Below are 22,996 nucleotides of genomic sequence, written 5' to 3' on the forward strand. Positions count from 1 at the left end.
CCTTTTAAGAGCGAAATATGTCCCTTTAAGAGCGAAATATGTCCCTTTAAGAGCGACCTGGGTCCCTTTATGAGCGACCTGGGTCCCTTTATGAGCGACCTGGGTCCCTTTATGAGCGACCTGGGTCCCTTTATGAGCGACCTGGGTCCCTTTATGAGCGACCTGGGTCCCTTTATGAGCGACCTGGGTCCCTTTATGAGCGACCTGGGTTCCAAGGGATCCAAGTCACTCTTAAATGGACCCATGTCGCTCTTATTGGGACGGGACCCATATCGCTCTTAAAGGGATCCAAGTCACTCTTAAATGGACCCAAGACATTGAACTAATACATTCCCTCTCATCACATCGATAAGACACTTTAATATTCTGAAATAAACCCATCCGGTTACACTCCAGCCCTTGTCTTATTGTGATCTAAGGAAGTTACAAACATTAGCCACGATTAGTCCTGGCCTTACAATCCACCCCTGGGCTATTTGTAGTCATACAATCATCATATTAAAATATCTTTCACCTAAAATATTATCTGATTATTACACTAAACACTCCACCATCGGTTGCTACAAACAGAAACTGGTCACATCTGGGCTTAAAAACAAAAAGAATCATAGAATTATCAAATGTCCAATAGCACAAAATACAACGTCCATTCTGGTGGGAATCTTCTTTCTTCTTAGACCCCAATCTCTGGTGCAGGGAAGCAAGGGGATTATTGTGCCCCGGTGACATCACTACTTCCCTGGTTGGCCAAAGAACAGATCCTCAGTAGGCATCTGCCCCCGCTCTTTAGATGTCTGTCTCATTCCTCCCCTCCCCCTCTGTATCTCTGGTGAGGGGTCGGGGGTGTGCAGGTATGGCTGGAGGTGCAGGCTGTAGAGCCCCTCTGTATCTCTGGTGAGGGGTCGGGGGGGGGTGCAGGTATGGCTGGAGGTGCAGGCTGTAGAGCCCCTCTGTATCTCTGGTGAGGGGTCGGGGGGGGAGGGGTGCAGGTATGGCTGGAGGTGCAGGCTGTAGAGCCCCTCTGTATCTCTGGTGATGGGGGGGGGAGGTGCAGGTATGGCTGGAGGTGCAGGCTGTAGAGCCCCTCTGTATCTCTGGTGATGGGGGGTCGGGGGGTGCAGGTATGGCTGGAGGTGCAGGCTGTAGAGCCCCTCTGTATCTCTAGTGATGGGGGGAGGTGCAGGTATGGCTGGAGGTGCAGGCTGTAGAGCCCCTCTGTATCTCTGGTGAGGGGTCGGGGGGGGGTGCAGGTATGGCTGGAGGTGCAGGCTGTAGAGCCCCTCTGTATCTCTGGTGATGGGTCGGGGGGGGGGTGCAGGTATGGCTGGAGGTGCAGGCTGTAGAGCCCCTCTGTATCTCTGGTGAGGGGTCGGGGGTGTGCAGGTATGGCTGGAGGTGCAGGCTGTAGAGCCCCTCTGTATCTCTGGTGAGGGGTCGGGGGGGGTGCAGGTATGGCTGGAGGTGCAGGCTGTAGAGCCCCTCTGTATCTCTGGTGATGGGTCGGGGGGGGGGTGCAGGCTGTAGAGCCCCTCTGTATCTCAGGTGATGGGTCGGGGGAGGTGCAGGTATGGCTGAAGGTGCAGGCTGTAGAGCCCCTCTGTATCTCTGGTGAGGGGTCGGGGGGGGGGGGTGCAGGTATGGCTGGAGGTGCAGGCTGTAGAGCCCCTCTGTATCTCTGGTGATGGGTCGGGGGGTGCAGGTATGGCTGGAGGTGCAGGCTGTAGAGCCCCTCTGTATCTCTGGTGATGGGGGGTCGGGGGGGGGGGGGTGCAGGTATGGCTGGAGGTGCAGGCTGTAGAGCCCCTCTGTATCTCTGGTGAGGGGTGGGGGGGGGGGTGCAGGTATGGCTGGAGGTGCAGGCTGTAGAGCCCCTCTGTATCTCTGGTGATGGGTCGGGGGGGGGGGGGTGCAGGTATGGCTGGAGGTGCAGGCTGTAGAGCCCCTCTGTATCTCTGGTGAGGGGTCGGGGGGGTGCAGGTATGGCTGGAGGTGCAGGCTGTAGAGCCCCTCTGTATCTCTGGTGAGGGGTCGGGGGGGGGGTGCAGGTATGGCTGGGGGTGCAGGCTGTAGAGCCCCTCTGTATCTCTGGTGATGGGTCGGGGGGGGGGGAGGTGCAGGTATGGCTGGAGGTGCAGGCTGTAGAGCCCCTCTGTATCTCTGGTGATGGGTCGGGGGGGGGGGGAGGTGCAGGTATGGCTGGAGGTGCAGGCTGTAGAGCCCCTCTGTATCTCTGGTGAGGGGTCGGGGGAGGTGCAGGTAAGGCTGGAGGTGCAGGCTGTAGAGCCCCTCTGTATCTCTGGTGAGGGGTCGGAGGGGGGGGTATGGCTGGAGGTGCAGGCTGTAGAGCCCCTCTGTATCTCTGGTGATGGGTCGGGGGGTGCAGGTATGGCTGGAGGTGCAGGCTGTAGAGCCCCTCTGTATCTCTGGTGAGGGGTCGGGGGGGGGGGTGCAGGTATGGCTGGAGGTGCAGGCTGTAGAGCCCCTCTGTATCTCTGGTGATGGGTCGGGGGGGGGAGGTGCAGGTATGGCTGGAGGTGCAGGCTGTAGAGCCCCTCTGTATCTCTGGTGAGGGGTCGGGGGGTGCAGGTATGGCTGGAGGTGCAGGCTGTAGAGCCCCTCTGTATCTCTGGTGCGGGGTAGGGGGGGGGGTGCAGGTATGGCTGGAGGTGCAGGCTGTAGAGCCCCTCTGTATCTCTGGTGATGGGTCGGGGGGGGGTGCAGGTATGGCTGGAGGTGCAGGCTGTAGAGCCCCTCTGTATCTCTGGTGAGGGGTCGGGGGAGGTGCAGGTATGGCTGGAGGTGCAGGCTGTAGAGCCCCTCTGTATCTCTGGTGAGGGGTCGGGGGAGGTGCAGGTATGGCTGGAGGTGCAGGCTGTAGAGCCCCTCTGTATCTCTGGTGATGGGTCGGGGGGAGGTGCAGGTATGGCTGGAGGTGCAGGCTGTAGAGCCCCTCTGTATCTCTGGTGAGGGGTCGGGGGGTGCAGGTATGGCTGGAGGTGCAGGCTGTAGAGCCCCTCTGTATCTCTGGTGAGGGGTCGGGGGGGGGGAGGTGCAGGTATGGCTGGAGGTGCAGGCTGTAGAGCCCCTCTGTATCTCTGGTGATGGGGGGGGGGGGTGCAGGTATGGCTGGAGGTGCAGGCTGTAGAGCCCCTCTGTATCTCTGGTGAGGGGTCGGGGGGTGCAGGTATGGCTGGAGGTGCAGGCTGTAGAGCCCCTCTGTATCTCTGGTGAGGGGTCGGGGGGTGCAGGTATGGCTGGAGGTGCAGGCTGTAGAGCCCCTCTGTATCTCTGGTGATGGGTCGGGGGGGGGGTGCAGGTATGGCTGGAGGTGCAGGCTGTAGAGCCCCTCTGTATCTCTGGTGAGGGGTCGGGGGGGGGGGGTGCAGGTATGGCTGGAGGTGCAGGCTGTAGAGCCCCCCTGTATCTCTGGTGATGGGTCGGGGGGGGGGTGCAGGTATGGCTGGAGGTGCAGGCTGTAGAGCCCCTCTGTATCTCTGGTGATGGGTCGGGGGTGCAGGTATGGCTGGAGGTGCAGGCTGTAGAGCCCCTCTGTATCTCTGGTGAGGGGTCGGGGGGGGGGGGGTGCAGGTATGGCTGGAGGTGCAGGCTGTAGAGCCCCTCTGTATCTCTGGTGAGGGGTCGGGGGGGGAGGTGCAGGTATGGCTGGAGGTGCAGGCTGTAGAGCCCCCCTGTATCTCTGGTGATGGGGGGGGGGTGCAGGTATGGCTGGAGGTGCAGGCTGTAGAGCCCCTCTGTATCTCTGGTGATGGGTCGGGGGGGGGGGGTGCAGGTATGGCTGGAGGTGCAGGCTGTAGAGCCCCTCTGTATCTCTGGTGAGGGGTCGGGGGGGTGCAGGTATGGCTGGAGGTGCAGGCTGTAGAGCCCCCCTGTATCTCTGGTGAGGGGTCGGGGGGTGCAGGTATGGCTGGAGGTGCAGACTGTAGAGCCCCTCTGTATCTCTGGTGAGGGTTCGGGGGGGGAGGTGCAGGTATGGCTGGAGGTGCAGGCTGTAGAGCCCCTCTGTATCTCTGGTGATGGGGGGGGGGGGGGGTGCAGGTATGGCTGGAGGTGCAGGCTGTAGAGCCCCTCTGTATCTCTGGTGAGGGGTCGGGGTGCAGGTATGGCTGGAGGTGCAGGCTGTAGAGCCCCTCTGTATCTCTGGTGATGGGGTCGGGGGGGGGTGCAGGTATATGGCTGGAGGTGCAGGCTGTAGAGCCCCTCTGTATCTCTGGTGATGGGGGGGGGGGGGGGTGCAGGTATGGCTGGAGGTGCAGGCTGTAGAGCCCCTCTGTATCTCTGGTGAGGGGTCGGGGTGCAGGTATGGCTGGAGGTGCAGGCTGTAGAGCCCCTCTGTATCTCTGGTGATGGGGTCGGGGGGGGGTGCAGGTATATGGCTGGAGGTGCAGGCTGTAGAGCCCCTCTGTATCTCTGGTGAGGGGTCGGGGGAGGTGCAGGTATGGCTGGAGGTGCAGGCTGTAGAGCCCCTCTGTATCTTTGGTGAGGGGTCGGGGGGGGGGCAGGTATGGCTGGAGGTGCAGGCTGTAGAGCCCCTCTGTATCTCTGGTGATGGGTCGGGGGAGGTGCAGGTATGGCTGGAGGTGCAGGCTGTAGAGCCCCTCTGTATCTCTGGTGAGGGGTCGGGGGGTGCAGGTATGGCTGGAGGTGCAGGCTGTAGAGCCCCTCTGTATCTCTGGTGATGGGGGGGGGGGGGGTGCAGGTATGGCTGGAGGTGCCGGCTGTAGAGCCCCTCTGTATCTCTGGTGAGGGGTCGGGGTGCAGGTATGGCTGGAGGTGCAGGCTGTAGAGCCCCTCTGTATCTCTGGTGATGGAACGGGGGTGCAGGTATGGCTGGAGGTGCAGGCTGTAGAGCCCCTCTGTATCTCTGGTGAGGGGTCGGGGGGGGGGGGTGCAGGTATGGCTGGAGGTGCAGGCTGTAGAGCCCCTCTGTATCTCTGGTGATGGGTCGGGCGGGGGAGGTGCAGGTATGGCTGGAGGTGCAGGCTGTAGAGCCCCTCTGTATCTCTGGTGATGGGTCGGGGGGGGGGGTGCAGGTATGGCTGGAGGTGCAGGCTGTAGAGCCCCTCTGTATCTCTGGTGAGGGGTCGGGGGAGGTGCAGGTATGGCTGGAGGTGCAGGCTGTAGAGCCCCTCTGTATCTCTGGTGAGGGGTTGGGGGGGGGTGCAGGTATGGCTGGAGGTGCAGGCTGTAGAGCCCCTCTGTATCTCTGGTGATGGGGGGGGGTGCAGGTATGGCTGGAGGTGCAGGCTGTAGAGCCCCTCTGTATCTCTGGTGATGGGTCGGGGGGTGCAGGTATGGCTGGAGGTGCAGGCTGTAGAGCCCCTCTGTATCTCTGGTGATGGGGGGGGTGCAGGTATGGCTGGAGGTGCAGGCTGTAGAGCCCCTCTGTATCTCTGGTGATGGGTCGGGGGGTGCAGGTATGGCTGGAGGTGCAGGCTGTAGAGCCCCTCTGTATCTCTGGTGATGGGGGGGGTGCAGGTATGGCTGGAGGTGCAGGCTGTAGAGCCCCTCTGTATCTCTGGTGATGGGTCGGGGGGGGGTGCAGGTATGGCTGGAGGTGCAGGCTGTAGAGCCCCTCTGTATCTCTGGTGATGGGTCGGGGGGGGGGGCAGGTATGGCTGGAGGTGCAGGCTGTAGAGCCCCTCTGTATCTCTGGTGAGGGGTCGGGGGGGGGGGGTGCAGGTATGGCTGGAGGTGCCGGCTGTAGAGCCCCTCTGTATCTCTGGTGAGGGGTGGGGGGGGGGGGTGCAGGTATGGCTGGAGGTGCAGGCTGTAGAGCCCCTCTGTATCTCTGGTGATGGGGGGGGGGGGGGGGGGGCAGGTATGGCTGGAGGTGCAGGCTGTAGAGCCCCTCTGTATCTCTGGTGAGGGGTCGGGGGGGGGGTGCAGGTATGGCTGGAGGTGCAGGCTGTATATAAGGTGTTATAAGCCGTTAAGAACCATGAAAATGTGATTCAATGTTTCTACAAGTAAAGAAATGAATGTGGCCAAAATCACGCTCCCCCACGCTGGGGCGTCTTCAGGTTTTGCGCCTAGGGCAGCAGCTGTTAATACGGCCCTGGATATATCCAATGCAGGCATTTTCTCAGTAATAATTACCCATACATATTTGCATTAACCCAACACAATTCCCCCACCCTTCAATAACACCGATCCACCAATACCCTTATTGTTTTGTTTGTAAACAATCTTGAACCTTCTGAACTTTATTACCTCATTATTGATTAATATTTATCCCTAAAACCAATTTCAATCAAATATTTACCATTCACCATTCAGATGCACCACTTATATAGGACCAAGTAGTTATCTGAAGACAATTCAGACTTCTCAACCTTTTTACCCTCTCAGGGTTTCAAGTGACAATGAGATCTTTAGGAGGAGCAAAGGGCTGGTATATCCAAACCTAAGGGGCTGTCACTCTCCCTTTCTCCCCCCACCTTTCTATGTCATTTGTCACCACCCCCTTAGTCCAGGGCTTTGTACTGTCATACTTCAGGTCAGTCGTCTGTAACCTTGGGACCATAAAAGCCTACTAACCTTCTTGTGGTATCACAAGACAGACAACACATATAACAATACAGACATGTCCAAACATAAAACACACATGGGCCCATCCATTCATAACATACAATTCACACAAAAGAAATGGTAAAAATAAAACAAAACTTGGAGCTCCTTTCAAAAAATTATGAAAAATCACAATAATTGCCTCAAAAATGTGGTTAACCAAATCAAAAAGTACTTAATTTTATAATAAAAAAAAAACATTTTCACATTTCTCCTCCTTGGCCAAATCTTCTTTTTATACCTCTATAATATGAACAGATAATAAATGGCATTAAAGTTCTTGGTCTCCATCCTTCCTGCCAAACTGTGAAAAAACCAAACTTTTCACTAGGGCAAAACTCTCCTCCAGCTGTGGAAACAAAACTCAATGTTATTTTCCAAATCTGATAAGGTGCCATCAATCTCACCACGTGGATTTTTCTCTTTCTATGCCCCAGTTTACATTTACCAAATTAAATTACATCCCAGGTTATACACATACTATATATAGCTATATTCCTTCAAGAACCTGCAGATAAAACACAGACATATTAGTTATAGATAATCCCATGAAGTCATCAGATACTATCAGATTATATCCTCTATCTGACTGGTCCACAAACAGAGAATACCAACACTAAAACAATGGACAGAGGACAACACTTTGCACAGAGATTAAGGTTATTGCTCTCAGACACAAAATAGCCATAAACTTTCCTTTTTTTAGTCCCCAACTAAAAAAGATTTCAATATAAGTTAACTCTAGAATTGCAAAAACTTCCTGTACAGTCCAAAATTTAATTGTAACCCTCAGGGTGGTGACAGAACTTCATTACTCCCACCAACCATTATAAATCCAAGCTTAGACTCTACAAGTATAGATATTACTGAGCAGGGGTACCGCGCTGCACCCTGCTTTCCAGAATGGCATACTGCTGAAGGATTTATAATACAATCACATACAAACCGCCCTGATATCTTCCCGACTAATATATATTTATGATCTTCATTAGTTTCAAATGTGAATATCTAGTAATATTAGACTTAAAACTCCACCAACTCCATGCTACTACTATAAGCCATCCATCAGCCATACAACTCCATGCTACTACTATAAGCCATAGATCAGCCATACAACTCCATGCTACTACTATAAGCCATCCATCAGCCATACAACTCCATGCTACTACTATAAGCCATACATCAGCCATACAACTCCATGCTACTACTATAAGCCATCCATCAGCCATACAACTCCATGCTACTACTATAAGCCATAGATCAGCCATACAACTCCATGCTACTACTATAAGCCATACATCAGCCATACAACTCCATGCTACTACTATAAGCCATCCATCAGCCATACAACTCCATGCTACTACTATAAGCCATAGATCAGCTTCAGGGGATGAACATAGACTGTTACCTGACAAGCTGCTGCTCACTCTGCTCTCCCAGATACAGAGAGAGAAAACTTTTCTGCAGTACAAATACACATGCAACGTCATATACGGACCATTACCACACAAATATACAAGCCTTCATTTATGGCTGGAAGTTACACTTTTCACTATCACACTGTTACCTTCTACATATCCGTCGTTCCAATACGGGTAATACAATAACATCCATTCTTACCGGCCAATAACACAACTTCTACTCATCCTCTTTGCAAACACATTACTACAGGTTTCCCATCTCTCTAACTCTTACCATGAGTTACTTCAAACCTATAAACCAACACACTGCGACCGCTCATTGGCCAAAACCTGGTGAGGAGCTGCTCCCCCCCCTACAATCTCCACATCCATGAAGCCACTTGCCTCACTTCTTTTTCTTGTATGTCTCTCTCAATTCGCGCCAGCAGACAGATCCATCCCACATCTGCTGCCGTCTTCTGCCATTCAAGAGACATAACAAGGCACCACCAGCCGACTGGGGTCTGTCCGCTGTCATGGTGTCACCACCTCGAGTGCTGGGTGCCCAGGGTCGCGAACTACACACCCACCAGGGGACTGGACTCGCTTTGTCATCTACCCCACAACTACACATCTCAGCTAACACATACATTATATTTCTATTATATAGTTATAGCAATTCCTGGACTATTATCCCACTTCTGACACCATTATGTAACCGGTTGCTTTTGATAATAGTCGGAGAAGGCTATAACCACACAGATTTATAGAAAAATAAGGTATTTATTACAGAAAACAATACTTAGCTGCAGTTACAGATGGGACAGATGCATAGATGTTCTTTCCACAATGAGATGGGGAGCCCCTCTGTATACTATGGTCTAATATACGCCCATTTCCCTCGATGACCTCCAGGGTGCTGGGCACCTTCCATCCATGGTCCCAGCTGGGACTGACTAGAAGCTACATACCCCCGACCTGTATAGTAAGTTTGGGTGGGGGGTGATGGGCTTCTATGTCTATGTAGACCACTGATCACCATGGATGGAAGTTATCTGATGTCTCCCCGGCCCTGTACATATTTACCAAGCACAATGGGGACCCAGTCTCACAACTACAACTACAAGGTTCTGTCAGCCAAACAACAATAGCAACAAACAACTGTATCCTCCAATGTCCACACTATTGTGCAGGTATATGGCCGGACAGCTGACATAGGTGTGACAGTATACATACACACACAACTACAATGACTTTTTAGCCATACAAGGCCAGTATATAAATGTATATATACACAAGACATTAAAATAATACATTCCCTCTCATCACATCAATAAGACACTTTAATTTTCTGAAATAAACCCATCCGGTTACTGGATATCCTCCTTATACAGTCAGGTGATGTTGGGGGGGATATCCTCCTTATACAGTCAGTCAGGTGATGTGGGGGGTGGGGATATTCTTATACAGACAGGTGATGTGGGGATATCCTTCTTATACAGTCAGGTGATGTTGGGGGGGATATCCTCCTTATACAGTCAGTCAGGTGATGTGCGGGGTGGGGATATTCTTATACAGACAGGTGATGTGGGGATATCCTTCTTATACAGTCAGTCAGGTGATGTGGGGGGTGGGGATATTCTTATACAGACAGGTGATGTGGGGATATCCTTCTTATACAGTCAGTCAGGTGACGGGGGGGGGCGGGGATATCCTCCTTATACAGACAGTCAGGTAATGTGGGGATATCCTCCTTATACAGTCAGGCAGGTGATGGGGGGCGGGAATATCCTCCTTATACAGTCAGGTGATGTGGGGGGTGGGGATATTCTTATACAGACAGTCAGGTGATGGGGGGCGGGGATATCCTCCTTACACACACTGTGGGCAGCAGTCGCTCTATCTCCATCTTTGTCTTTTAGGTGCGGCAGCTCGGGGGGATTCCCGCTCTCGGTAAGTTTTATTATATTTTATTACATTCGTTTTTATTGAGATTTTGTAGTTATATACAGGAGCTTTATGTAACTTAGCAAAGATGGAGAGAGAACAGCAGGGGCAGGGGGAGGGTAGGATGGTGGTTATGGGGGCTGGGGGGTAGGATGGTGGTTATGGGGGCTGGGGGGGTAGGATGGTGGTTATGGGGGCTGGGGGGGTAGGATGGTGGTTATGGGGGCTGGGGGGGGGTAGGATGGTGGTTATGGGGGCTGGGGGGGTAGGATGGTGGTTATGGGGGCTGGGGAGGGGTAGGATGGTGGTTATTGGGGCTGGGGGGTAGGATGGTGGTTGGGAGGGGGCTAAGGGGGTAGGATGGTGGTTGGGGGGCTGGGGGTACGATGGTGTTTGGGAGGGGGCTGGGGGGGTACGATGGTGGTTGGGAGGGGCTTTGGATGGTGGGCTGAGGGGTAGGATGGAGGTTAGAGGGGGGCTGAGGTGTAGGATGGTGGTTGAGGGGCTGGGGGGGTTCTAGTCCCTCCAGGGGCAGCATCTGCAAGGAGTTTGTATGTTTTTCCAGTGTTTGTAGGTTTCCTCTCTTAGGGCGGGTTCACACTACGGAATTCTCGCGGACAATGTCCGCGGAATTACGTCAGCTGTCCGCCCGCACGGGCACGCGCTTTTCTGCCAGCTCCATAGACACCATTCTATGGGCCGGCGTATTCCGCGATCCGCTGAAAGAAGTGACATGACACTTCTTTCAGCGTATAGCAGAATATGCCGGCCCATAGAATGGTGTCTATGGGACCGGCGGAAAGGCGCCCAGATGTGCGGGCGGACAGCTGACTGAATTCCGCGGACATTGTCCGCGAGAATTCCGTAGTGTGAACCTGCCCTTAAACAGAGATCACATTGTGCAGCCTAATAAGTACAGAGACTAACCCCGACATCAGCTGGATATATACACCCCCCTCACTGCCTGTATATATATACACCCCCACTCACTGCCTGTATGTATGTGTGTGTGTGTGTGTGTGTGTGTGTGTATATATATATAATATATATCCCACACACTGCCCCCGCTCACTGCCTGTATGTATGTGTGTGTGTGTGTGTATATATATATACCCCACACACTGCCCCCGCTCACTGCCTGTATGTGTGTGTATATATACCCCGCTCACTACCTGTGTGTATGTGTGTATGTATATGTGTATATATATATATATATATATATATATATATATATATATATATATATAGGCAAAAAAGGTTTGAAGACAGCGTCCTTGCAGTATCAAAAAGAATATTTTATTTAGCCAAATGCATACACAGAAAAAAGTTACAACGTTTCGGCTCTAAAACATACTGAGCCTTTCTCAAGTATAACATTACCCTATGTTAGCCGGAGTTTTATACAAAAAGTGACCAATCACCATTAAAGGACAACTTCGGCGAAAATTTTTTTGGCTTGTTTAAAACACATTACAAAGTTATATAACTTTGTAATGTGGTTAAATACCCGGTCTGGCCCCCTTCCCCCACTTTCCGACCCACCCCCCCGGAAGTTAAAGAATGTATACATTACCTATTACGGTCGTCACGGTCCTCTTCTCCCGGGCGGCATCTGGTGACGACGACGTCAGAGCCGGGGGGCAGTCCGGGTCTTCTTCCTCTTCGGCGTCTTCATTGAGAGTGAATGGGAGAGAAAAGGCTGCTGGTGCACATGCGCACCAGCAGCCTTTTCATTGGCTGGAGCGCATCACATGGCTTCCAGCTTGCTCAGCCCTGATTGGCTGAGCTTGCTGGAAGCCATGTGATGCGCTCCAGCCAATGAAAAGGCTGCCGGTGCACAAGCGCACTGGCAGCCTTTTCTCTCTCATGGACCCGGAAGCAAGAGACATCGCTGGACGGCGGACGCAGGTGAGGCGGACAGCGGGCGAATGGAGTGGCGATAGTCACCGGAGGGATGGTGAGTATGGTGTCTGTGTTTTTGTTTTTTTTGGGGGGGGTCCCGCCGGAGTTGTCCTTTAACACCTGATTAAAACCTCGACCTATCAAAAGGCCTCATGGGCGGGCACATCGTTCACAAACCATAATGTTATAATTATATCCATAATAAACATTGCTCAATTCACAATAACTTAGTCCCAAGTTCATCACTTATGTCATCTCCTGGTATCACACGATCCTCACAAACCGGCTTCAGGAACTCCATCATTCAGTCGACCACGCCGCACCTCCATCACCGCTTGTAAACATTGGGAGTACGGCTGCGCACACCGACAATCTCCATTGGTATTGATGTTTCCATAGTAACCGATGCTTCCCCTCCTATTGGTTCACTATGTATGACGTAGAGTCCATTCCACTTGTATGTACTCTCACCGCTCTCCGAGCTTGTTATTGACAGGTGCGATCAGTCCTGCTGCTGTCAAGCAGTCACGGTGCCGGATCCCTAGCCATTCCGCTCAGTTCACACCCAAGTTCACTTAGCTCGCGGTTTTCCATGTCCTTCTTGGGATGATACACAAGTGAAATCGTCCATGCAGCATTTATAGTGATGGAATAATCCCGCTGCCATTTTCCTCTTTATCCATTAGGAATCCAAGACACATCGCAGTATAGACTTTAAACAGTAGTCTGTACGGTGCGCTAATTTGTCTCTCTCATACCCAAAGCGGATTTGGATAATGTGGCGTGTCATCCAATGCCCGGAGTGTTCCCTCAGAAGGTCATCGGCCATGTTACCAGTAATGTGAACAGTCCCTTAAGAATAAAAAAAAGTCATTAAAATCAACATATCACATAGTGCTAAAATGTAAAAGTAGTCATAATTGGGAGTCACATAAACTCACCCAGACTGTATTCCAAATTCATGCCTCGCGGCCAAACACAGTCTAGGGTGTGAATCCACCTCATTTCTTTCTGTTTTAAAATTTTCTCTCTATCACCCTGTATGTAAACTGGCTGACAGAGTGCCCACACTCTACGAAATGCTTTGCCACTGGGTGTTCTATTTTCTTTAACCTGATGGTACTCTTGTGATTGTTCATTCTAGTTTTTACTTCTGTCACCGTCTCGCCCACATATATGAGCCCACATGGGCACTGTATCATATATATGACGAATTTAGAATCACACGTATATCTCTGATGTAATATTTCTTGCCTGTGTGGGGATGTTGAAACTAATCACCCTTCATGAGATTATTACAGTTACTACAATGTAGACACGGAAAATTACCATTTTTTGGCGTTGCCAATACCCTCTGTGTCTCTCTCTTGGCAGATCCCACATCTGAGTGGACCAACATATCTCTTATGTTTTTACCCTTTTTGTAAGCCATCATAGGGGGCTGTAAAAATTCAGGTACTTTATCCCCTAGACCTTTTTTCAATATTGCCCATTCACTTCTCAAAATGTTTGCTATCCTACTACTATAGGGGCTGTAGTCAGGGGCGTAGCTAGGATTCATGGGGCCTCAAAGCAAAAAACTGAACGGGGCCCCATGAATCCTGTACGCAAATCCCCCCCCCCCCCCCCCGGCCAAACACAGACAATGACGCACATATACACACACAGAGGCACCATCAATGTATATACAGATACGCCACTGACATACACACATATATACGCTGTAATGTGATTACACTAGTGCAGATGTATACACCATGAATAGACTGTACACAGGGAAATCATCTCAGTGTAATAAGAAATACTCAACCAGAAATAAAAGAAAATGCAGCAGATATTAGTGGTGGGTTCTTTATTTAGAGCCCAGCATTAATAGAAGCTGCTGCAGAACATCTTTAGGAGCAAACCTGTCAGTCACTTGAGACACAACTGACATACACAAGCACACATATACACCAGTGTTACAGACATTGCTGACATACACACACACACACACACACACGTAGCCACAGATACACATACTGACATATACATATACACACAGATACATATATACACACACACACACACACGTAGCCACAGATACATATATACACACACTGACATATACATATACCCACAGATACATATATACACACACTGACATATACATATACACACAGATACATATATACACACACTGACATATACATATACTCACAGATACATATATACACACACTGACACACATACACAGCACTTACAGCTCCCAGGCTTTCCCCTCCTCCTCCTGTAGTCCGGGCTGATCTTCACATAGAAGTATTGAGGATCTTTGGGTCATGTGACCCAAAGGTCCTTCATCACTCTCCTGTGCCGTCTGGCAGGTCCTGCTCCTCTGTTCAGCCCGCTCACCCGGCACTACAGTGAGGGGGCTGAACAGTGCAGTGTGGGTCCCTCTTCCTCTCTGGACCCCTGGGGGAGCGGGCTACCTACCATGAAGGCAGGGCAGGCTTCCTCGGGCCCCCTTCCTGCAGGGGCCCCATAGCAGTCGCCTTCCCTGCCTTCATTGTAGCTACGCCACTGGCTGTAGGTAGACACAAAGGGAATACACCCTGGTCCCTTATCTCTCACCTTTGGTACCAGGGCGTCCCCCCTCGTAATCGTGCCCAGCCTCTCCTTGTGTTGTGTCAATAGGCATCCTGGATAGCCTCGTCTGTAGAATTTGTCACACATAGTATTTACATTCTTCTCTAAATTGTCAAACTCATTCGTGATACGGCATACTCTCCGTAATTGGCTCCATGGGAGCGATCGCAACATGGGTTTAGGGTGATTGCTGTTAAAGTGAGTCAAATTATTTCTGTCAGTTTCTTTAACAAATAAGTCAGTCTGCAGTCTGTTATGTTTCACATAGACTCTTGTATCCAAAAATTGTATGTCCGTTTTTGATGAAACCATGGTAAATTTTAATTCATCATGTAGGCTATTGATGAATTCAAACAATTCATTTAAGGGCTCTACTGGGCCCACCCATATCACAAAAATATCATCGATATAGCGCCACCAGCAGCGGATGTGATCCATGAGGGGCGAAACAAAAATGTGTTGTTCCTCGAAGGCGGTCATATACAAGTTGGCATAAGCAGGGGCCACATTGGACCCCATGGCCGTCCCCTGGCGCTGCAAAAAAAATGTGTCCTCAAACAAAAAGTAGTTGTTACCTAGGACAAACTCCAGCAGTTCCAACACAAAACAAACACCCTCAGGATCACATCCGGTGCTGGTGAGCGCCATATGTACCGCCTCAAGTCCCTTTTCATGTACAATGGATGTATATAAAGAACATACATCAAATGACACCAATGTCACCTCTGATAAGTCAGTCATTTCAAAGCCATCAAATTTTTTTAAAAAAATCTGTAGTATCCTTTACAAAGGATCGCATGTTGCACACCAAGTCCTGAAGTACTCTGTCAAGAAAAATGGACACATTATTAAAAAGTGAGCCACAACCCGATATAATGGGCCTACCCGGGGGGTCTATCAACCTCTTGTGTATTTTTGGCAATATATATATCACCGGTGTCCTGGGGTTATTGGCTATCAAAAAAGTAGCTAGTTTCTCATCTATCACCCCATTCTCTAATGCCTGATCTACCATATCCTGGAGTTGCTTCATTAGTTCAAACTTAGGGGATAGCGAAGTTTATTGTAAACTAGAACATGACCCTAACTGTCTCATGATTTCACGTTTGTAGTCTATGGTGTTCATTACTACAAGGGCACCCCCCTTGTCTGCTGGCTTAAATGTTAGTTCAGTCATATTACTCATTTCCTTCAAGCATTCCCTCTCATCTCTGTTCATATTAGAGCAGAAACTAATATGTTGCTTTTTTAAAGTCTCAATTTTTTTGCTAACTAATTCCTCATAGCTTTCTATGATCTTATGGGACTTGGGTGGCATGATAAGTGATGAGCTTGGGACTAAGTTATTATGAATTGAGCAATGTTTCTTATGGATATAATTATAACATTATGGTTTGTCAACGATGTGCCCGCCCATGAGGCCTTTTGATAGGTCGAGGTTTTAATCAGGTGTTAATGGTGATTGGTCACTTTTTGTATAAAACTCCGGTTAACATAGGGTAATGTTATACTTGAGAAAGGCTCAGTATGTTTTAGAGCCGAAACGTCGTAACTTTTTTCTGTGTATGCATTTGGCTAAATAAAATATTCTTTTTGATACTGCAAGGACGCTGTCTTCAAACCTTTTTTGCCTGGATAAAGAGCTGGGTACTAGCCAACCCGCTGGAGGACTGTGCGTCCATTAGGAGATACTGCTGTTTCCAAGTGGGTTGTGTGTATATATATATATATATATATATATATATATATAATATAATATATATATATAATTAAAATATAAAATTCAGGATGGTCCGAACAGAGTTCGGATCGGGTTCGTACGAACCCGAACTCCCAGTAATGATACCCGCTGTCTGCCCGCTCCGTGCAGCGGGTGGATCCAGCGGGAGGACTGCCTGGAGAACTGGGATACAGGGATAGCCATAGGCTGTATCCCAGATTTCCAGGCGGTCCTCCCGCTGTATCCACCCGCTCCACGGAGCAGGCAGACAGCGGGAATCTGAAGCCGAGCGTTAAGGTTCATACGAACCCGAACCTCTGAGGGTACGGACCATCCCTAATATATATATATCTCCCACACACTGCCCCCGCTCACTGCCTGTATGTGTGTGTGTGTATATATATCAGGCATATCAGGCGACGGACCGTTTCGCGCGCAAGCGCACTTCGTCACGGCTAACACGTCATCACGTCTGCCAGTCTTTTAAATAGATACAAGTGCGGACAAACACAGGTGTAACATTATTAAAATCATGACACACAGACATAAAAACATTAAAGGAAGGCAAGAAACTCATTCCTATCGTTCAGTCCAAGCGGACCTGTAGCATTACACAAAGAAATGAGGAAAGCTTCTCTTTTTAATAACAGCTTATGTAGATCGGTGCCTCGGTTTCCTGGAACCACTCTTTCGAGGCCAATGAATTTTAAGTTACTGACATCGCTGTTGTGTGTGGATCTCATGGGCTCAATGAACCTCGCTGCCCCTTTGCCTGTGCGTACCGAGGTACAGTGCTCACGGAATCTGACCTGCAATTGTCTTTGTTTTTCCAATATAAAAAAGATGGCAGCTACAGAAGATTATACACGACTAGAGTGGACCTACACGTGATAAATTGCCTTATGTTCCAGTTCACACCACCTATATTCACAAAACTCAAAGCCGCATTATGTTTACAATGTGCACAATTGTAACATTTTTTATTTCCCATAGGACTGCTACATAACCAATTGCTCTTATTTTTATTCAAAGGTTTGTTACTTTTTAATTGGTCTCCTATTGTGGTGTTTCTTCTAAAAGTTATTAAAGGTTTTTTAGGGGTAGGATCTCCTTCCAGTACATACAAATGTCTGTTTTCTTTTGTGAGTCGATGACTCTCTAGAGATCTTTGCGGCTCTTTTTTCTGCTTTCTGGATATCCTCCTCTAAGGAGTCTATCTTTCAGTTCAGTGGCTTGTTTCTGGTAAGTTGTTGGGTTACTGTTAATACGTTTTAATCTAATTAGTTGACGGTAAGGGATTGCTTCTGTCACTGCCTGAGGGTGTGAACTGTTGAAATGTAAATAAGCATTGCTCGCAGTAGCTTTGCGGTAACCTTCTGTACAAATGGTGTCATTCTCAATACAGGTGGTCCTCGGGTTACGACGGTCTCGAGTTACGACGTTTCGTGGTTACAACGCTTTGTTACGACGCCTTGTTCCGACCTACGCGGTTCCGTCGTAAGTCGAGTACGTGCAGTGGCGGAAGAATACAGTACAGTACTGTACTATACTATACAGTGACAGGTTCCAGACTGAGAAAAACGAGTCTCCTGGCTGCTATAACGCCCTGCATTATGGCTCCCAAACCTAAGCCAGACTCTGCTGATGCCAGTGCATCAAAGAAAAGGAAGGCTATCACCATGGAGGTGAAATTAGATATCATAAAGAGATATGATAAGGGGAAACAGCGACAGACATTGGTCGGTCATTAGGACTTAGTCGTTCGACTGTCGCTACGATTATCAAGGATAAAGATCGTATTCTTGAACATGTGAAAGGATCTGCTCCTATGAAAGCCACAGTGATAACAAAGCAGCGCAGTGGGCTTATCATTGAGATGGAGAGATTGCTGGTGCTGTGGTTGGAATACCAAAACCAACGCCGTATCCCTGTGAGCCTTATGGTCATTCAGGAGAAGGCTCGGCGATTGTTTGGGGCGCTGAAAAGAGAAAGGGGAGAAGAAAGTGAAAGTGAGAGTTTCCTAAAGCACTGGCTCAGATAATTGCGGAGGGGGATTACTGTGCCCAACAAGTGTTTAATGTGGATGAGACAGGCTTGTTCTGGAAACGCTTGCCTAACCGCACGTACATCTCCAAGGAGGAGAAGTCAGCACCAGGTCATAAGGTCAGCAAGGAGAGACTGACTTTGCTTCTTGGAGGCAATGCTGCTGGTGACTACAAACTGAAGCCCATGCTGGTGTATCAGGCTGAGAATCCCAGGGCACTCAGGGGCATTTCTAAGGCTCAACTACCAGTCATCTGGAAGTCTAACAGGAAGGCATGGGTGACACTTGCAGTGTTTGAGGACTGGTTCAACAACTATTTTGTGGGAAGCATGGAGCGCTACTGTACCTCCAAGGATATCCCCTTTAAGGTGTTGCTCATTCTGGACAATGCCCCTGAACACCCTGCTGATGTGGATGACTTTCACCCTAATGTAAAGGTGGTTTACCTTCCACCTAATACCACTGCTCTAATACAGCCTATAGACCAAGGAGTCATTGCTACATTCAAGGCCTACTACCCCCGAAGGGTCATTGGCAATGCTTTACAAGCAACTGAAAAGAATAAGGACTTGACTCTAAAGGACTTTTGGAAAAAATACAACATCCTTGATGCTGTGCAGAACATTGCTGATTCCTGGGATGAGGTGAAGCAGACCAGTATGAATGGTGTGTGGAAAAAACTGTGTCCCCAGTTTGTGACTGATGTCACAGAGGTTCAAGAGTCAGTGACTAGTGTCATACAGAACGTTGTTGCTATGAGTAGGACAATGAATCTGGAGGAGGAGGATGTCACAGAGCTACTGGCATCTCATGGAGAGGAGTTATCTGCTGAGGACCTTATACAGCTGGAGAAGCAAATCATAAAGGAAGAGGAAGACATGCCAACCCCAGAACCCAAGAGATTCACAAGGCAGGGATTGGCAAGAGGGTTTGCCCTGGTTGAAGAAGGGTTGTCTAAGTTTGAGGCTGAGGATCCCAACATGGAGAGGTACAGTAGTGTTGCCAGAGGAGTCATGGATTCCCTTAGATGTTACAAGGAGATCTTAGAGGAGAAGAAGATGGTCTCCTTCCAGACTAACCTGCAGCAGTACTTCAAGACTGCTGAGAGGCCTGCAACAGATCCTGTACCTGTACCCTCTGCCTCAGCTGCCCCTCTTGACTTACCTGCCCCAGTATCTCCAGCACCTTCTGCAGCTTCCTTCCAATAAGCCTCTTCTCGCTTTAGAATTTTTTTTTCTTACTGTACAGTACTGTACACTGTTTATTACTGTTAAAGTACTTACAGTACTGTTCTCTTTGTTACAGTACAGTACATATGTACTGTTTTTTTCATTACAGTACTGTACACTCTTTAATACTGTATCATTAAACATACTGCACAACATTTTACTGTACCTATGTGTTTATTGATACTTAGGGTACTGTGTTAGCATACAGTAGGTGTTAGGATAGGCTAAGTGTTTACAGCACAGTACTCTTATTATGGTACAGTACTGTATGAATGTATGATCCCACTTACGTCGAAATTCGGTTTACGACGCCGCGCAAGAACGGATCAACGTCGTAAGTCGAGGACCACCTGTATAAATATTCACATCTAAGAAACTTAAAGACCATTTGTTTATACCAGGCTTTTTCATATTGGAAGGTATTGTTAGATAAAATTAAATTTAGTGCCTCACATACAAAATTACAGAAGCCGGCAGATTTCTCATTGTCGGCCAAAAACTCCTGTACTGCCTCAATACCTTGTGCATGTGGTATTCGAGTATATAAACTCTCAATATCCAGAGAGACCAGGTTGTACCCTGGTTGCCACTCGCAGGATTCCAGTACAGAGAGTAAAGGCCCATATTCCACCAACAGATCTGGCGACAGATTATCTGCCAAAGATTTGAAGTCAAACCCAGGAGTGGATTTGAAAAGAGGAGAAATCCCAATCTTTCCTTTCTGACCTGTTCTCTGATTATAGTCTGTTCCTGGGTTTGGCTTCAAATCTTTGGCAGATAATCTGTCGTCAGATCTGTTGGTGGAAAAGGGCCTCAAGTGTTTTGTGTCCCTAAGATTGGTGGGGATGGAGGTGAGTAATGGCCTCAAGAGCCAATCGATATACTTAGACAGCAGCTCGGTCTATTTGCCTAAAATACATAAGTCGCTGACCCGACCCCCCGGTCGCCCAATTGTAGCGATGATCGGGTCAGCGACTTATGTATTTTAGGCAAATAGTACCATTTGGGGAAGTCAGGAATTAATTTATTTGCTGTACACTCTGAAATGAAGTTACTCTCTACACTTGCTCTGAGCAATGATCTAAGTTTATCCATTATTTTCATAGTTTGGTCACTGGAGAGTTGACAATATGTTGTGGTGTCGCTCAATTGACGTTTAGCTTCTCGAGCATAGTCAAGAGCAGACAACACGACAGTACAGACCCCCTTATCAGCCCTTCTAATTAGGAGGTCTGGTCTGCTACGGAGCCATTTCAAGGCTCTTTGTTCCCCGGGGGACAGGTTGCTTTCTGCTTTAGGGTACATTAACACCTTAACTTGCTGCACCAGATTGGAAAAAACCTCCAATGCCCCCCCTTGTTCAAGTGAGGGGTGAAAGTAGATTCCCCCCCCCCCCTTTATCTTGGAACTCTATCTCAGGTGACTCAAACCTTTGTGTAGGCTCTGTAAGGCTCAACAGAGAGTGACAGCAGAAGATTCTGTTTTTCATTCTCTTAATTCACCCATGAATGCGTTCCTGAAAAAAACCATCTTGAAATATTTGTATGTACTGGAAGGAGATCCTATCCCTAAAAAACCTTTAATAACTTTTAGAAGAAACAATAGGAGACCAATTAAAAAGTAACAAACCTTTGAATGAAAATAAGAGCAATTGGTTATGTAGCAGTCCTATGGGAAATAAAAAATGTTACAATTGTGCACATTGTAAACATAATGCGGCTTTGAGTTTTGTGAATATAGGTGGTGTGAACTGGAACATAAGGCAATTTATCACGTGTAGGTCCACTCTAGTCGTGTATAATCTTCTGTAGCTGCCATCTTTTTTATATTGGAAAAACAAAGACAATTGCAGGTCAGATTCCGTGAGCACTGTACCTCGGTACGCACAGGCAAAGGGGCAGCGAGGTTCATTGAGCCCATGAGATCCACACACAACAGCGATGTCAGTAACTTAAAATTCATTGGCCTCGAAAGAGTGGTTCCAGGAAACCGAGGCACCGATCTACATAAGCTGTTATTAACCCTTTAAGGACAGAGCCAATTTCGATTTTTGCGTTTTAGTTTTTTCCTCCTTGTGCATCAAAGGCCATAGCACTTGCATTTTTCCACCTAGAAACCTACATGAGCCCTTATTTTTTGCGTCACTAATTGTACTTTGCAATTACAGGCTGAATTTTTGCATAAAGTACACTGCGAAACCAGAAAAAAATTCAAAGTGTGGTGAAATTGAAAAAAAAAAAGCATTTTGTTTATTTGGGGGGTATGTGTTTTTACGCCATTCGCCCTGGGGTTAAACTGACTTGTTATATATGTTCCTCAAGTCGTTACGATTAAAACGATATGTAACATGTATAACTTATATTGTATCTGATGGCCTGTAAAAAATTTAAACCATTGTCAACAAATATACGTTCCTTACAATCGCTCCATTCCCCGGCTTATAGCGCTTTTATCCTTTGGTCTATGCGGCTGTGTCAGATGTCATTTTTTGCGCCATGATGTGATCTTTCTATTGGTACCTTGATTGCGCATATACGACTTTTTGATCGCTTTTTATTACAATTTTTCTGGATTTGATGCGACCAAAAATGCGCAATTTTGCACTTCGGGATTTTTTTGCGCTGACGCCGTTTACCGTACGAGATCAGGAATGTGATTAATTAATAGTTCAGGCGATTACGCACGCGGCGATAGCAAACATGTTTATTTATTTATTTATTTATTTGTTTACTTTTATTTATAACCTGGGAAAAGGGGGGTGATTCAGACTTTTATTAGGGGAGGGGGCTTTTTACTATTAACAACACTTTTTTTTTTACTTTAACACTTATACTAGAAGCCCCCCTGGGGTTAGGGTTATTCCCCCCTGGGGTTGGGGTTATTCCTCCTGGGGTTAGGGTTATTCCCCCCTGGGGTTGGGGTTATTCCCCCCTGGGGTTGGGGTTATTCCCCCCTGGGGTTGGGGTTATTCCTCCTGGGGTTAGGGTTATTCCCCCCTGGGGTTGGGGTTATTCCTCCTGGGGTTAGGGTTATTCCCCCCTGGGGTTGGGGTTATTCCTCCTGGGGTTAGGGTTATTCCCCCCTGGGGTTAGTGTTATTCCCCCCTGGGGTTGGGGTTATTCCCCCCTAGGGGATTTCTAGTATAAGTGCTTTGATCTCTCATAGATATGCTGCAGAGATCCATGAGATCGGCACTCGTTTGCTTTCAGCTGCTGCAGCCGTAAGTAAACGAGTGCCGAGCCGGGGACGGCGCCATCTTGGAGCGGTCCCCGGTCGGCTTCAGAAACGGAGATCGCTCCTCCGGGATAACATCCCGGAGGAGCGATCTCCTCCACTAGACACCAGGGAACGGCTGAATCCGGTAATCGGATGCAGCTGTCATGTTTGACAGCTGCATCTGATTACTGTATTAGCGGGTACGGCGATCGGACCGTGCCCGCTAATACCTGCGGTCCCGGGCTACACGCGGCACCCGGGACCGCCGCGGTTCAGAGCGGGGTCGCCGCGCGGCCCTGCTCTGAACTCCCTTACCGGCATCAGG

The 22,996-nt window shown here is 48.9% G+C and overlaps 2 protein-coding genes across 2 annotated transcripts in view; both read left to right on the plus strand.

Annotated features, from left to right (window-relative positions):
• Positions 1 to 22,996, plus strand: part of ARMC5 (armadillo repeat containing 5) — a 44,409-nt gene that overhangs the window by 9,842 nt on the left and 11,571 nt on the right. Inside the window, exon 2 of the mRNA XM_069984788.1 lies at positions 9,911 to 9,941. Coding sequence (XP_069840889.1) covers positions 9,911 to 9,941 — 31 coding nt within the window. The remainder of the gene's footprint in view (positions 1 to 9,910; positions 9,942 to 22,996) is intronic.
• LOC138801707 (tigger transposable element-derived protein 1-like) lies at positions 17,296 to 20,108 on the plus strand. Its single transcript, XM_069984789.1, has one exon. The coding sequence runs from the start codon at positions 18,412 to 18,414 to the stop codon at positions 19,432 to 19,434; it is 1,023 nt and encodes a 340-aa protein (XP_069840890.1). The 5' UTR covers positions 17,296 to 18,411; the 3' UTR covers positions 19,435 to 20,108.

The sequence above is a fragment of the Dendropsophus ebraccatus genome, chromosome 9, assembly GCF_027789765.1.
Source record: "Dendropsophus ebraccatus isolate aDenEbr1 chromosome 9, aDenEbr1.pat, whole genome shotgun sequence".
Lineage (NCBI taxonomy): Eukaryota > Metazoa > Chordata > Amphibia > Anura > Hylidae > Dendropsophus > Dendropsophus ebraccatus.

Bases quoted from the DNA above. Each gene is read 5' to 3' on its own strand.
- LOC138801707 (XM_069984789.1), top strand. From the start codon at position 18,412: ATGCTGGTGTATCAGGCTGAGAATCCCAGGGCACTCAGGGGCATTTCT.